General features: G+C 48.7%; 1 protein-coding gene across 2 annotated transcripts in view; it reads right to left on the bottom strand.

Moving 5' to 3' along the window:
• Positions 1–2,804: 2,804 nt before the first annotated feature.
• ZBTB46 (zinc finger and BTB domain containing 46) overlaps positions 2,805–16,656 on the bottom strand; it is a 288,923-nt gene continuing 275,071 nt past the window's right edge. The window contains exon 7 of one of the 2 annotated variants that reach the window (XM_086932760.1): positions 2,805–5,156. In XM_086932760.1, the coding sequence (XP_086788886.1) occupies positions 4,758–5,156 (399 nt within the window). In that variant the 3' untranslated portion in view covers positions 2,805–4,757. The remainder of the gene's footprint in view (positions 5,157–16,656) is intronic. The other variant, XM_086932761.1, reaches the window with a different exon arrangement.

Here is a 16,656-nt window from a genome sequence, read left to right on the forward strand (position 1 = left end):
AAGCTTGCAGAGGTGACCCGCAAGATTCCCAAAGTCACCCACTCAGCCATCTTGCAACAGAAGTGTTTTTATTATTGAACTAGAATGTATTACAATGGTAGTGTGTTGTCATGTAGCAGGAGCACAGGTCTAGATCTCCTTTCCTACAAGCCATCTTTGGGATCACCAATTAAACGACACACATTAGGGCAATTATGACACAATAGTCTTGTTAGTGGCTGTCTTGCGCACTTCAGAGAATAACTACCATTGGCTATCTGCATTACCCAAAGTTATATACAGCTGCCAGCATTAATTTATTCAACTAAAAAGGACACAAGAGACCACAACTAATCGAGGTGAAACGTGACTAAAAGCTTCAGTGCCAGATTCCATTCCACAGTACTGTCTTGAACAAAAACTTTATTTACATCTTAATAAATAAAAATTTTTAAGAAGTCTCCGACATCATGTGTTCAATGCGGACAACTCCTCACATCTGTTGGCTGCTCTAAAGCGAGCAATCTTGGTCACCTTGGGTGCCTGAGGACAGTTGTTTCAGTGCACAAGCTCCTTTTACAGGGATTTGAAAATTACTCTCCTCTAAGATCAGCCATGTTCCTGGGGTTGAAGGTTTCCTGAATGATTACTCTAAAAGGCCTTCAACCAGTCACCTATGATGGTAAAAGAAATTTTTACAGCATGATTAGTTCAATGCAGATTTCCTCTTTGATAAACTATGCCACTGTGCCTTAAATACAGGTTTGATTTTTTCTGCATAATAATTTGAGATTTGAATAAAATTACAAATATGTATAAAATCACAAATCAGTCTAAGGAAGTGCTAGATATAGCTACAGTTCTACTCATATAGCAATGAGTTATTCGACGATGTGCTACCACGGACCTCACTGAAGTCTATGAAACAGCTTGTGTCCTCCAATCAGACACCTAATAGTCAATATTTCTGCTCATTGTATGGACACTGGGAGGAGACAATGGTGTCCTGAGGTTCTCCAGTTTGACAACCTTCCCACAAAGCACTTACAAAACGAATCAACTGCTAAGGACCTTTACGATATTCATATTTAAGTAATGACAATGTCAATTCTAAAGGTCTCTATGCCTGGGGAAAAAATCATTGTCTTTTCTGAAAGACTACCATGGGCTTTCTTCAGCCTATCAATACACACCTGTCAAACTAATTTACTCACTCTCGAAAAGAGACTGATAAAATATACAAAATAAGTCAAAATAAAGCAGAGCACCACAAAAAACACAACAGAAAAGAAGTTTGCCTAAGAAGTGTCTCTTTAAAAGCTACACCTCAGTCACATCTGAAAAAGCACATGCTGAAGACAGGAAGGCAGCTTCCTGTTGGGTTGAAGAATGGAATGTCTTAAAAAGTAACTTTTTTTGCTTTTTTCCCCAAATGTAATAACTATGCCTATAAATGTCTGAAATAAGCCTTTTTTGAATTCTTCCTAAATGGCTTTCTGATGCAGTGAGTAATGCGAAAGTCACTTCCCCGTGCAATCATGTAATATCTTTTGTGACTTGTCACTTGGGTCTTCTCAGGCGCTTTGTTTCAAAAGCTCCTGCAGGTGCAAGTGTGTACATCACAGATTACCCACAATGCACTTCGGACCTTCTAAATATGCTTCTTTTAACAAGTCTATTTTCGTCTTTGCTTGGAGAATTACAAAATAACCAGGAAAAAAATAAAATGTAAATCAATATATACATGAACAAATGATTTTAAAAGTAAACTACGTTACAGAGGTCAGTGATTCATAAAGACAGACTTCTAGGTGTACGGGATTTCCCTTTTACAACTTAATACATTAAAGATTAGAGCAGGATCGTTGTTAAGGGAGGGAACGCTTTAAAAGGTACTGTAACGCATTTGACTAAAAACAAGTGTGCAGGAGAAATAATAAGACGACATAAGAGCTGCACCAAGTACAGGAGATAAACACAGAGGATCTGCAGGCCCATAGACGGGCAGCAGCATGTGAGAGCAGGTGCAGGCCTGGAAACATTAAGAAATGATTGTGTTCTGCGCGTGGAAAAAAGGTTCAAGTTAAAAAGACTTCAATACAGCTATTAGGGTTTCCAAACAAGCTAAAATTAAGAAAACAAAACGAGCTTTCATCGTTTAAAAAAAATTCCTTTCTGAACTCCAGCTAAGTTCTGTTTGCACAGTTTGGCCTGGAAACAATGAATTCTTCTTATTGATCAGCACCTCGGTCCCCAAAGAAGACCGCACAAAAGTAGGTTATTTCCTCCGTTCAGTAGAAGAAAAAGTTGGCTGAGGATGGGACAGAGGGGACTGACCCTTATTTTCTTGCAGGAGCTCTCGGCACAACTGGGCTGCCCAATTTCAAGTCCAGATGACAAAGCCAGCCAGCAGCACGTTCAAGCAGCTCCTCCAGAGAGCAGTGCAATGCTTTTAGTAGTTAAGGAGAACAATCTTCCACTGCTAGTTTGGAGCTGATCGTCAAAGGTGTCTTAGCACAGCAATCAGAGCCAGTGGCCTTAATGCGAGCTGATGACCTATGCAGACATTTACCGTCCATATCTTGAACTGTTGGGGCCCTGCTAAATCACAACATTTCCAGGAAATCAAGATTTCCAGGGTCAAAAAAGCAGCTTGTAGGAACAATAAATAAATATATATATATTTAATTCATTGGTTGTCACTGTTAAGGCATGATTGCACTCTGTTCTTTTGGCGCCATTCTCCTCCCTGCATATCGTTCCCAACACCGGTCATCAGACCTCATCAATTCCTTCAAAGCAATCCTATATCTTGAGGGCGAAAAGGGAAGGATCTTGCACTGATGCTTCTGAACGTGAAACTGGCGGGATTCAACCCCGACTGAAGGTTGTACAGAACAGATGAGTCTACCCTACATGGATAACATGACAGCAAGTCATAAGGAGGAGCAAGCACGTCTTTGGAGAAATGACATGCTTCACAACCAAGTGAAACAGTCATACCACACCGAGGTCCTGTTCACCAGTGCCTTTTGGTTCCATCACGTTTTAATATTAAACAAAAACATTAATATGCGTGAAAAAATGGCCTGGCAGAATGTAGCAACAAGAAGCTCAGCTAACTTTACCTAAATCCAGAAGACACATGATAAACAGAGACAACTGTTTGCCTTCTCTTTAGCAGTATTCCGCGACTATGCTCAGTGCTCATAATTTAGCTTCCTTTCTGGTTAAACGAACCTGTAGCGCGGCAATTATAAATATACTCTACTAGGACCATTCTCTTGGAGGGGAAACATGATAACAGCCATATGCCACAGGGTCTAGCCACAGAGAATCTAGGTCAGTACATCATCAAGAGCAGTAGGATTCTCCCTCTGATCCAAAGGGTGCAACCGCGCAGAGTTAAAGTATTTGGTGTGGGAGGAAGACCGCCACTAGTCCAAATGTCGGATTAGATGAAAAGAAAACTGATTAGTATTCACGGAGCAGCAAAACACTGATGGACTACTGCTGCTACAACAGGACGCAGCTCAACGGATAAAGAACCATCCCTCGCCTCCCTCGAGCACTGCAGGCTTAGAGCTTGCGACATTGCACGTGGACTGCCACTTACACAAAATGAATAGTTAAGTGTGAGGAAAAGGGAGTCTAAAGCTGGCTGCAAACCCTATAAAAGTGTTTGGTGGTCTGGGATAGTTATCACTTTGTTGACACAATGAAGCATTGCTACTGGTCCCAATCCCAGAACAACTATTTCCTTATTACTCATCGACAAAAAGAACTAGGTCTTCCTAGACATTCATGCCTGCAACTAAAAGTGTTCCTATGTAGAGCCGGAGTATGGTTTAAGTGTACAGTCTCCACTAAGACTGTACTTTGCTGCATTGATGAGAAAAAGAGTGCAATCATTTCATTAAATCTTCATTCCATTTAATGACACACTTTGCTAAACTCAGTGGGACTGAGACCATGACTGCTCACCACCCTACTCCATCGCACACCGCCAAGAATGTTTGCCTCCACATATCTAAGACTGTCCTTTAGCTACCTCAATGAGATATTCACATGGCACAGCTCGTATAAACGAGGGTTGCTCCAGCATGTGTGACAATCCAACCTCCAGATTAGGACCAAAATGAGCAAAGACTCCTCCCAAAACACACAAAAGAAACTCTCAGAAGCTGCAAGCGCAGCCTCAAACACAAAAATTAAATAAATAAAAATAAGGTGATTTAATTTCATAGACGCTTTTAAGCCAATGACAGGGAAGGTGTTGGGAAGAGGAACAATGCCTCCATCCCTGGACCCTAACGACTGGTGCAGCAGTACACTCAAGTATACCTATCCCAATGCTGCTGGGCACATCCTGTCCCACTTCCTCACTACAACATGAGCTGGAGTCAATCAATTAAAAAATGAAACACAATATGAGGCGTCCCCATCATCCCAGCAACTTAGGAGCTCAGGCTCGCCACGCATACTCAGTGCTTATACCTTCACAGACTTTGGGAACTGTTTGCATAAATCCAACCGGCCTCCACCTGAGCAGGCAGTGTGCAACCAATCAGATAATGGGTTGGGGAGAGCTGAAGGGAAATAAGAGCTTTTATGAAGGGAGCCCCTCACCATTTTCTTCATGGAACAGGAAAGCTTATGTTTTGTTTTAAAACAAAAAATCCACCACGACTATTTTACTCGTTTGTACACGGACAACAACAAGGCTACCTTGTTATTCTGGCTTACATGGCGCCCCTTAACTACTCTAGCTTATTTCCCTAGGTGATCCAGGTAAAATCCTTATCGTTGTCCCCAGAGTTCTCATGTCCCTGTGGAGAATCGTCCTTGTCATCTTCGATGATGATATCATCTTGTGAAATCTCAACGTCGTCCTTCCACTTGATGTCGTCATCATCGTCGTCGTCGTCCCCAAGGATTTCCTCATCCCCATCCTCTTTCATATCATCTGTGTACTCGAGATAGTTTCCTTCTCCTGGATACATCTCATCTGGCGAGCCCTCCTCCCCATTCTGATCCATGTGGCCAGGCATTCCCCTTCCAGAACAGTCCAGGCAAACACCGTGGCGCCGAGAACCGTGCTTGATGCCCACGCTGGCTGCAGACATGAACACTCTGCTACACACCTTGCACACATACTTCTTGTCTTTGCTGTGGACCTACAAAAGAAGAAAACACAATGTTACAGCAACAAGGTACATTCGAGCACACCCAGCAGCATAACCCAAATCCCCGCTAGTTAATGCAATGCAGCAGACTACTTCCATGTCTCCCATTCCCGACACCGCAATTAAGCAAGATATTTAGAAAAATGTACCACATATAATAAATGTTTGAATTTATAGTATAAAAGGCAGTGGTTTGAAAATCCTTTCTTCAACTTTATTTCACAGTCATCAAGGCAGGCCATACCACTCTGAGCTTTACTACTGTCCATTGTTTAAACAATATTCTGTTCAGAAAACCCCCCAAAATGTATAATTCCGATCAGTGCTCATTGTTAGTTGCAACTTGCAAAAAACTTTTAACAAACTCTCCCTTCAGACAAAATGTGTTTTTTATTGAAAGCGGAGGGGATTTTTCTAGCTACACTCCTAACTACATGATTTTTCTATTCTTTTGTGAACGCTAAATTTCTGTTTAATAAAATTAATACGTTATATTTGAATTGCTGCTAATGCTGTACCGTGTTTACATCGCCTTCCATCTTGTTTAAACGTCAGCCTGTGTCAAGTGATATCGTTGATTCGGTTTCTAAAATAAAAACCTTAATAGTTTCACAAGTCAGAAGAAAACATTCTCGGAGAAAGCTTTCTGAATGTACCACGCCAAGGACAAACTCTGCTCATCCTAGTTCTGTTAACATTGTCTCATTTAAAGTGTATAACCGAGAATCGGACAGCGATCGAACCATACATAGTGTATTGATGGTGGTAAAAATCACAATTTATTCTAAGCGGAAAAGCTTTCTTTAGACCGTTTATTAGTTTAAACTTAACACATCATGTGTTCGCACGGAATGTATGAACTCTATTGTCCAAAGCCCTAAAGGGGTGTGCATTTCCTTCACAAAATCGACCCCTATTCAAATTCTCAGAAGGCAACTCTATGCTGGATTGCTTACTGAACTGTATGGAGTTCTAAGCTTATGATGTATAGGCTATGCTGCACATTTATTGATGGCATAATCTGCATTTTAATACGTACATAAAGCTTTTTAAAAATATCTAGTCTGTCGTTCTTATGAGAATGTTTCAGAAATATTATGTGGGCCATGCGTCTTTAAAGTGACAGCTCCAGTAAGCTTCGAGGACCCGAGAGCTAAGCAGATGCCTCGAGGGCCCAACACAACAAGAGATGGAACATCCCAAGCAGGCACCAACAAGAGAAGAAACTGCGGTGCTGAAATTGCATGGCTCTATTAAAGAATCTAATAAGAGCCAACACTTGTAATATAGGCAACCAAACAGTGTTTTTCAATATTCTACATACAGCTTTCAATAACCAATTCCCTATTTGGCGAAAACACCACTTTTTAAGCAAAATGCTTTAAAATAAGTATGCAGTACACAAAAAGAAAATACACAGCAGGTAACGTGTATATTATGATCCAATATTGCAATTTTGATGGTCTGGTGACATCTGCAAACAAATCGGCTTTGTAGTTTATGATGTTACCAGAACTCCGCAATGGAAATATAGAACCATATTACACTATATGCCACTTCAAACATCCAACCTCAAAGGAACTCAGGCATACAGGGAAAGCACCTCAGCCAGACATGGCTTCTTTAGGTTTTTACTTTTTCCCCCCAAGCAAAGTGCATCGTACTAACAAAACACACAGGATATATATATATACATATACATACACACATATATATATACATATACATACACACATATATATATACATATACATACATATATATACATATACATACACACATATATATATATATATACATATACATACACACACATATATATATATGCATATACATACACACATATATACACATATACATACACACATATATACACATATACATACACATATACATACACACATACATACACACATATATACATACATACATACATATATATATATGCAAATCAGTCTGACCCTGTGCCTCATGGGAACAGTGCAGCCCGAACTGCCAAGCCATGTCTTCCCTGGACCGGAAACAAGCTTCCGAGGACCGGTTTCTGGCATTCCAGCCTTCTTCAGCCCGGCTTGCTTGAATCCAGTGGCAAAGTGAGCAAGGGACTCACGTCTGAGTATACCCTGCCACACTTATGGCGGCCAAAAGCGGTACAGTTCGGGCTGTACTGTTCCCATGAGGCACAGGGTCAGACTGATTTGCATATAGCCATGTCTGAACTGGGGTGGCAGAGTGGGCTAAAGAACGGTGATGGATTAAACCCAGATCTTTTGACTGGGTGTGAGTGTTTGATTGATTCAGATGCTCCGTCCATCACCACCCCCTTTTGTACCACTTTTGGCCGCCATAAGTGTGGCAGGGTATGCTCAGACGTGAGTCCCTTGCTCACTTTGCCACTGGATTCAAGCAAGCCGGGCTGAAGACGGCTGGAATGCCAGAAACCGGTCCTCGGAAGCTTGTTTCCGGTCCAGGGAAGACATGGCTTGGCAGTTCGGGCTGTACTGTTCCCATGAGGCACAGGGTCAGACTGATTTGCATATAGCCATGTCTGAACTGGGGTGGCAGAGTGGGCTAAAGAACGGTGATGGATTAAACCCAGATCTTATGACTGGGTGTGAGTGTTTGATTGATTCAGATGCTCCGTCCATCACCACCCCCTTTTGTACCAATTTTGAAACTAGGGCCCTGAAAGGGATCTCCCTAACCCTAGGTATCAGTTCGCAGAATGGGGAGGATGGGTGGGGCGGTAAGGAATCTAATACTAACTACTGTTTCTTACAGATATATCGTTACCGAAGGTAAGTAACTTGTTCATCTGAAAGTAACAGGTTATTATTAGATTCCTTACCTTAGAATAGATACCCCAGCTATACCAACCCCGGTGGTGGGTCTGTGAACCAATACAAACTTACCAGAAAGTCCTGGAGGACAGAACGGCAAAAGAAGCCATCCCTCCGGACTTGACTGTCCAGGCAGTAGTGCCTCGCAAAAGTGTGCAGCGAGGCCCACGTAGCCGCCTGGCAAATGTCCTGCAAGGGGACTCCCCGGCCCAGGGCAGTAGTAGCCGCCGTGGCCCGAGTGGAATGGGCCCTCAGCCCAACAGGAGGCTCCTTCCGAGCCAAAGAGTAGCACGCTTTGATGCACAGAACGACCCACCGAGAGATGGTCTGTTTATGTACCACCCGTCCCTTCTTCGCACCCACGTAGCCAACAAACAGTTGGTCATCCACCCGGAACTGGCGTGCGCGATCCATATAAAATGAAAGCGCACGTTTTGGGTCCAGACGATGGAGCCGCTCTTCATCCTTTGAAGGATGCGGAGGCGGGAAGAAGGAGGGTAAGGTGATGGACTGCCCGATGTGAAAAGCAGAGACTACTTTGGGCAGGAAAGAAGGTCTAGTTCGTAAAACCACCTTGTCGGGATGAATGGACAAGAAAGGAGGTTTGACAGAAAGAGCCTGGAGCTCACTCACTCTCCTGGCAGAGGTGATGGCAACCAGGAAAGCAGTCTTTAAAGTCAGGAGACGGAGAGGACAGGAATGAAGGGGCTCAAAGGGAGCACACATCAAGAAGGTTAGAACCAGGTTCAAGTCCCACTGAGGCATCACAAACGGAACAGGTGGATACATGTGTGTGATGCCCTTCAAGAATCATGTTACAATGGGGGACTTGAACAAAGAAGGTTGATCAGGCAGCCTCAGAAAGGCTGAAAGGGCAGAAAGGTAGCCCTTGATAGTGACCAGAGCAGAGCCCTGCTGGGCAAGAAAAAGAAGGAAGAGAAGAACTTCAGAAAGAGGGGCAGAGAGAGGATCCACAGCCTTTGCTGTGCACCATGCCACAAATTTGTTCCACCGACAGGCGTATACCGATTTCGTGGAGGAACGCCTGGCTGCCAGAATCACATCACAGACTTCAGGAGGCAAGTCAAATGGCCTCAACTGTCGCCGCTCAATCTCCACGCATGGAGGTGGAGGCTGGACAGGTTCGGGTGGAGGACCGTCCCCTGCTGCTGCGACAGAAGGTCCTCCTGAAGGGGCAGACGGATCGGGGGACCGACTGACATGCTGAGTAGCTCGGGATACCAGTAACTTCGAGCCCAGTCCGGAGCCACAAGGATGACTTGGGCCCGGTCGCGCCTGATCTTCTTCAGCACTCTGGGCAGAAGTGGTATAGGCGGAAAGGCGTATAACAGACCGTAACTCCACTCGCCCGAAAGGCGTCGCCGTGCGAGTGCCGTCTTGGAAACTCCAACGCGCAGAACTGATGACATTGCGCGTTCTCTTCTGTGGCGAATAGATCTAACCAAGGCTCTCCCCATCGCAGAAAGAGGCCTTGCACCACGTCAGAGTTCAGACGCCATTCGTGATCCATCGAGCACCGACGTCTGAGTTCGTCCGCCCTGGCGTTCAGAGAACCTGCCAGGTGTTGAACCATCAGAGTCACGTCCTGACGTTCCAGCCATTGCCAGAGGCGCAGAGCCTCTTGGCAAAGGGTCCACGACCCCACCCCGCCCTGTTTGTTGCAGTACCACATGGCGGTGGTGTTGTCTGTGAACACCTGCACTACACTCCCGCTGACAAAGGGGAGGAATGCCTTCAGTGCTAGACGAATCGCCCGCAGCTCCAACAGGTTTATATGGAGCCGGGACTCCGCCGGAGACCAGATGCCTCTGATCTCTGCCTCTCCCAAGTGGCCTCCCCAGCCCTGGAGGGACGCGTCCGTCACAACAACGTGCTCCGGTTGGGGAAGGGAGAGGGACCTGCCTCTGACCCAATCGCGGTCCATAAGCCACCACTGCAGTTGTCTCGCAGTGCCCTCCGAGATCAAGACATGGTCGGACAAGTTGCCCTGATGCTGGGCCCACTGAAACTTCAGGTCCCACTGCAGAGCCCGCATCCGCCACCGGGCGTGATGCACCAGAAGGATGCAGGAAGCCATCAGCCCCAGTAGCCGCAGCGTCAACCTGACCGAAACCCGGGATAACGGCTGAAAGATGGGAATCAAAGCCTGTATATCCTGGACTCGCCGTTCCGGAGGATAGACCCGAAACTGCGCCGAGTCGAGAACCGCTCTGATGAAAAGGAGCTTTTGAGAGGGACACAGGTGTGATTTCGGCACATTGATGGAGAACCCCAGCTCGTGCAGGAGGTCTGCCGTCATCTGAAGGTGGTGGACGACTGTCTGGGGCGAGCCCGCCTTCAACAACCAGTCGTCTAGATAGGGGAAGACTGAAACCCCTAATCTGCGCAGATGGGCTGCGACCACCGCCATCACCTTTGTGAACACCCGTGGGGCGCTGGTAAGGCCGAAGGGGAGCACGATAAACTGAAAGTGCTCTTGGCCTACCGTGAACCGCAGGTAACGCCGGTGGGCCAGCAGGACGGGGATGTGAAAATATGCATCCTGCAAGTCCAACGCTACCATCCAGTCTTGCGGGTCTAGAGCAGCCAAGACCTGAGCTAATGTCAACATCTTGAACTTCTCCTTCCGGAGGAAGCCGTTGACGTTCCTTAGGTCCAAGATAGGATGTAGGCCCCCTTTGTCCTTCTTGGGTACCAGAAAGTAGTGGGAATAGCAACCACGTCCTACTTCTGGCCCAGGAACGCGCTCGATTGCCCCCTTGGCCAAGAGGGCCGTAACTTCTTCTCTCAGAAGTGCCAAGTGGTCCCCCGACACACAGTGGTTCTGCGGTGGCATGGCTGGAGGAGTGGTCTCGAAGGGGAGGGAGTAGCCCCTTCGGACGAGCTGCAGCACCCACCTATCCGATGTTATTGTGCGCCAGTGGGAGAGGTGATGGCGAACCCTGCCACCCACCGGCGTCACATGGGCCTGAAAGCACGGACTAGGAGGATTTAGTGGCGGATGCTGCGGGGGGAGGAGTGGTCTGACCTCGCCGCTGTCCCCGACAGCCACCACGGCGGTTTCCACGGCCGCCACCGCGTTGATAAGTCTGTTGCGGCGCATGGCTGGCAGCACGTGTGGGACCGCCCCTTCCTTGGCCACAAAAGGAGCGAAACGAACCCGTTTGCTGGCGCTGGGTCGAGAGACCCAAGGACTTGGCCGTGACCCTGGAGTCCTTGAAGCGCTCCAGCGCGTGGTCCGCTTTGTCGCCAAACAGGCGACTGCCATCAAACGGCATGTCCATCAATGCATTCTGGACATCTGCCGAGAAGTTGGCGGATCTCATCCAGGCGTGGCGACGAATCGCCACAGTCGTGGACATCGCTCTGCCCAGTGAGTCGATCGTATCAAGACCACACCTGATGGAGTATCTTGCTGCGTCTCGGCCTTCAATCATAGCCTTGCCGAGCTTAGCCCGTACCTCCGGCGGGCATTCAGGCAGCAGGTCCGCGACCGTATCCCACAGAGAGTGGGTGTAGCGGCCCAAGAGGGATGCGGTGTTGCCAGACCGCAGTCCCAGACTCAGGGACGAGAAGACCTTCTTACCATACTGGTCGTACCTCTTAGATTCCCGGTCGGGCGGGGCCGAGGGGAATGCGGTCTGGGAAGTCGAGGCCTGGATCACCAGGCTCTGAGGGGTGGGATGGGTGGACAAGAACTTGGGGTCATCCGTACACGGACGGTGGCGTCTGGCCACGTTCCTATCAACAGGCGAACCTGAAGCGGGCCTGGACCACGTGCCCAAAAGAACGTCAGTTAAGGCTTCGTTGAGCGGCAGCAGTGGCTCCTGTGGGCATGACTGCGGTTTGAGGACCTCAGTGAGGATGTTAGTCCTCACGGCCGCGACGGGGAGCTCAAGGTTTAAGGCCTTGGCAGCCCTCATCAACACCACTGAATAAGCTGCCCCCTCCTCCGAAGCCACGGTAGGAGGCGAGACAAAGCCAGGGTTGGGGGGAGTCATCCAGACCACTGGCGTCACCCAAGTCACCCGTCCAGTCCACGTTGTACTGACACTCGCGGGTCAGAGGGTCCTCAGACCCATCCCACTCCTCTCCGTAATCTACATCCTCACCATATTCGGAATCAACAATGTAGACCGGCTCCCCGGGGTCCACAGGCCCCATCGGCGTCGGACTCGGCATCGGGCGACGCCGGTTCGACTCCGGAGTCGGAGAGGGAATGGGGGCGGCGCCGCCCGGAGCCGGCGCCGGAGAACCGGCACCGCGCGGGGGCGGCGCCAGGGGCAGCCCCAATAGAATCGGCGCCGGAGAGGCCGGTTGACCAGCCGGCGTCGACCCTGAAGGCCCCTGCGGCGCCGGGGCCGGAGCCGTCGGCTGCGCCGGGGCCGGAGCACCCGACGGCGTCGAGGCTCGAGCACCCGAACCGCTAGGGCCCTCGGACGGAACCACAGGGCCCGAAGGCGCCGTAGGCCCCGTCGGAGGAGACAGTGCCCTCATGGCCATGAGGAACGCCTATCTCCTCGGGCGACGCGCCTTGCCCAGGGACCGCAGGGTATGGAGCAGGCCGCGTCGGCGACTCACGCGGAGCCGCGGGGGTACGATGACGATGCCCCGACTTCTTGTGCTTCCTACCTGAGGAACCAGAGGAATGGTGACGACTCCCGGAGCGCTCGTGACGGCTCCGCGACCGCTCCCTCGATCGCTCCCTTGACCTCCGGCCGGACCGGGACCGCTCTCGACGCGGGGCCGACACCCGGAGCTCGAGCAGCTTGCGGGACCGCTCCCGCCTAGCTTTATTCGTCAAGGCCCGGCAATCGACGCAGGCGTCTACGTTCTGGTCGGGGCCCAGGCACCGTAGTCAGAGTCGGTGATGGTCCGTGACCGACATCGTGCGGTCACAGTCGTCACAGTTTTTAAAACCAGGCATCCTACCGGCACCGTAAGATGATATCAAAAAGATTCAAAAACTTTGGTCAAAGACCGGAGTACTGCTCTTCGTATCTGCGCTAACTGGCGTGGAAAAAAGAAAAACTGACGTCAGCGTGCGGAGGCGGCGTCTATATACTCCAGCGACGTCATCACGGCGCACGACGCCAACGACGGACGCGGAGCCGCAGGGGACGCCTGCAGGCGACACCTACCGACGCGCAGGGGTACTGCTACGCAAAAGTTTCCGGATCCAGACTGACGCCTGGGGATATTCTAAGGTAAGGAATCTAATACTAACCTGTTTCTTTCAGATTGCATATCTACCCCATGATATTGAGCGGCTCTGTGTATCAAATGTTTAAAACCCATAGTGTCTTCTGGTGGGGAAGGCCTTAAGTGGTATATGTCATCTTGAGGAACATTTGGGACGTCTGGGGTGTTATAATCATCCCACGGGTAAGGTGAACCTGGAGGGATAGATGGATCACTGGTTAGAGGCGGCAGACCCGAGAGCAGAGGACGGCCCGGGACCAGGGTTCGATTCCCGGCGCGGCAGGTTTCTGGACCAGGGTCAGCGGACTCGATAATTCTCTCGCCTCGGTGCCCACTCTGATCAGCGATCACACTCGGCAACTCTGGGCATTAGCTTGCCTCATCTTCACTAACGGCCCCACCAGACCGCCGGGGATGCCTGGTCTCACCCTGGAGATACCCATTAAGGGACCATCTCTCAGGGAAGCCAGGAAGGGTTTCGCAGCGGTCGAAGCGCCTTGGGACCCTACGGGTAAGTAGTGCGCTATATAAATGCCTATACATACATACATACATACATCATCTAGGTTAGCCCCTATATCATCAGAGCTATCATCCCTATTGTCATTGTCTGGTATGAAAGAGGATGCAGGTGAATGTTGTGGTAGGGAAGCAGGCGGTGATGGTATATGTGGAAGAAGAGGGCAAGGAAGTCTTAAAGGCGAGGTAGCCATGTCCTTTTTCTTTGAATAAGTAGCTGGTGTATCCAGTGGCCGCTCTTTTGAAGCTAAAGTTAGCCGCCCAGTGATTGGGTCTTTAGCTAGAGTCTTTTGTGCAGGGTCTGGATGAAATAAGTCCTCTGCAGGAGTCCGATCTTTTGGTGCAGAGGGAGGTTTCGGCATCGAAGCGGTTTCTTTTGGTTTTTTGGCAATGTCCTTAACCAGAGAAGCAGGAGTCTTTTTCGGCTCCGATGATTTTTTCAGCTCAGATGATTTTTTCGGCTCAGATGATTTTTTCGGTGCCGGTGGTCTTTTTGAATCCGAAGCGGGTTTGCTTGGTTCCGACCTGGGTTTCGGTGCCGAAGGAGTAGCGGTAGGCTTCGGTGCCGGTGGTTTGGATGTTGGCGGGGCCAGTGATGTTGTCTTTTTCGGTGCCGGTAGGTGTGTGCCGGCACCGTGGGAAGGCAGACTCGAGCCTAAATCGCCTGAAGGCTTAGTTAGCTTCTTAGCCGGGGCCAAAGATGGGGCAGTAGAAGCAGTGTGTCGGTGTGCACCCGAGCCCGAAGGCGTGACCGGGGCCTTCTTTGGATGTGTCGAGGAAGGGTCGGGGTCGACGGTCTTACTTCCGACCCGCTGTGCTGGAGTGATGTCCTTGACTTCGGAATCTTCTGCCTCGGAGTTGCTGTCGAAGTCGTGTTGTTCTGGGAGGTCGATGCCTTCTTCAAAGATGTCGTCCGAAATCGGAGATGATGATCGAGACATTGTTCTCCTAGCTCTTTGGTCCCGGATAGTCTTTTTGGAGCAGAAAGAGGCACAAGCGGAACAGTCTCAGGCCTCCTGCTCAGGGGAGAGGCAAAGGTTACACACTTCATGAAGTTCGGTGTGGGGAAACTTCGACGCACATTGAGGACACTTTTTAACTGGGGTCCTTTCCATGAGCTGGAGTCGAGGCCTAGTTAGGCCCGAAAGCCGTCGACGATGATCGGAATCAAAATCTTCAGTGTTGAAGAGTAGCGTCGACTGGGAAAGCGTTTGAAACTGATTTTCTGTAAGTTGGTGAGGATTGCGCGCCAAAGGAAATCGGTTCCAACACGGAGTGCTGGAAACGCATCCGAGCCCGGTGGTGGAAAAAACAATCTGGAGATGGAGCCGATGCCCATGCACAGTGTGTAATCTGCAGCTCATATGCCTCAAACATTAAATTAAAAAGTATATATCGAACTGTGCCTTTCTCAATGTTGGTTCATAATAAAAGATTTCAGGTCACTGGTTTTGTATAATCTTAAACCACTCCCATTGTGGGACCATTAGATGTTAATAACAAAGGACTTCTTGTCCTCTACCATTTCTTCGGCCCCTCATGCTGCCCTAATTGAGTATATTTTTAGCTATCTTATTCCACATTTATAATACCCGTGGGCGCAACAAGATATTCTGTATGCTCAAAAAGATATTTTAATATTTAGTTCCAACCCGATGGCGTATGTAAGCACATCGTATGCATGCTGGCTGCTTTTCAAATTTTGCCATGGCGGATAGTTCTCACAAGTGGCAGCAGGGACAAAGTCATCTGAATGGAGGCTGACACCGCAGTCTGCTGCTGTTCTTGATCAGCCAATCAATGAGGCAGGGAAAGATTTGAATTTACTCCCTTTGCAAACGTGCAGCCACCAGTAGCAGTGACTTTGTAAACAACTTTGGAGCAGTGGTGAACCCCAAAGTAAGTACATTAAATTGGCAGTGTTATCCACTTACCACAAAGAGAAGGTAACGCGGATGAGCAGGAATAATGGGTATGTGGAAACAGGAAACCTTGAAATAGAGCGTAGTCATGAACTCACCCTCTTGGAGGCAGGGAGTGACTTCCTGCAAAGTTGTCATGAGAAAATGTTCTGATAGAATGCAGCATTTGAGGGGCCTCAGGTTGAGGAAAGGCCTGCGAGAGCTATCCCACTGGAGATGAGAACTTTGAGAGTGGACACCATTACCTTGGTGTTGTGTGGCCAACCTTTCTATAGCATCCTTCTGTAGGAGGCTGTGCACTTCCTCCTGATGTTAAGAGAGTTATTATTTGCGGAGTGTGTGCACGGCGGGATGTTTGGGGGTCTGTGAGTAGTTCAAGGCAATAACCATGTTGGACCACCACTAGACACCACTGGTCGGATGGGTTTGCCTCTCAACAAGAGAGGAAAACGTATATCCTCCCCTAGGCAGGTGATATGTGATCGGAGGGGAGGCAGGGCAAGTCATTGTGTGAAGGTGGCAGCTCCTATGCTGTAACCCCTGGTATTTCTGTAGGAGTCTTTATTGCACTATATGCCTGCTTGCTGGTGGAAGGACAGCTACTACCTCTGGTAGGAGTGTGGCTGCTCAGGTAAGGTTATGTTTGCCCCCCTTTCACTTCCCGTAAAGTTTATGAAAGGAGCCCCGTTAATGTGTAGTTTGTAGCATCCATATAGACTTCGCTGTCACAGTATCTTTCTTTCTCTTCTCCAGAATTCCATCCACCTGAAAAGGTGCTCCACATCAAACAGAGGGTGTACGAGATGTTGCTGGATCTTGTGCTTGAAATCAGTGTTATGGACCAGGCATGGGCTTGTGGCAATGCTTCTAAAGACTGTTTAATGCACCTAACCCATAGTGAATGCTCGAGTTAGAGATAAGCTTGCCGCAGACACCATTTCCTCCCCTTGTATTCTGAATCCCTCTGGGAGATGTTTAAGGAGTTCC

This window comes from Lissotriton vulgaris, chromosome 7 (assembly GCF_964263255.1).
Source record: "Lissotriton vulgaris chromosome 7, aLisVul1.2, whole genome shotgun sequence".
NCBI lineage: Eukaryota > Metazoa > Chordata > Amphibia > Caudata > Salamandridae > Lissotriton > Lissotriton vulgaris.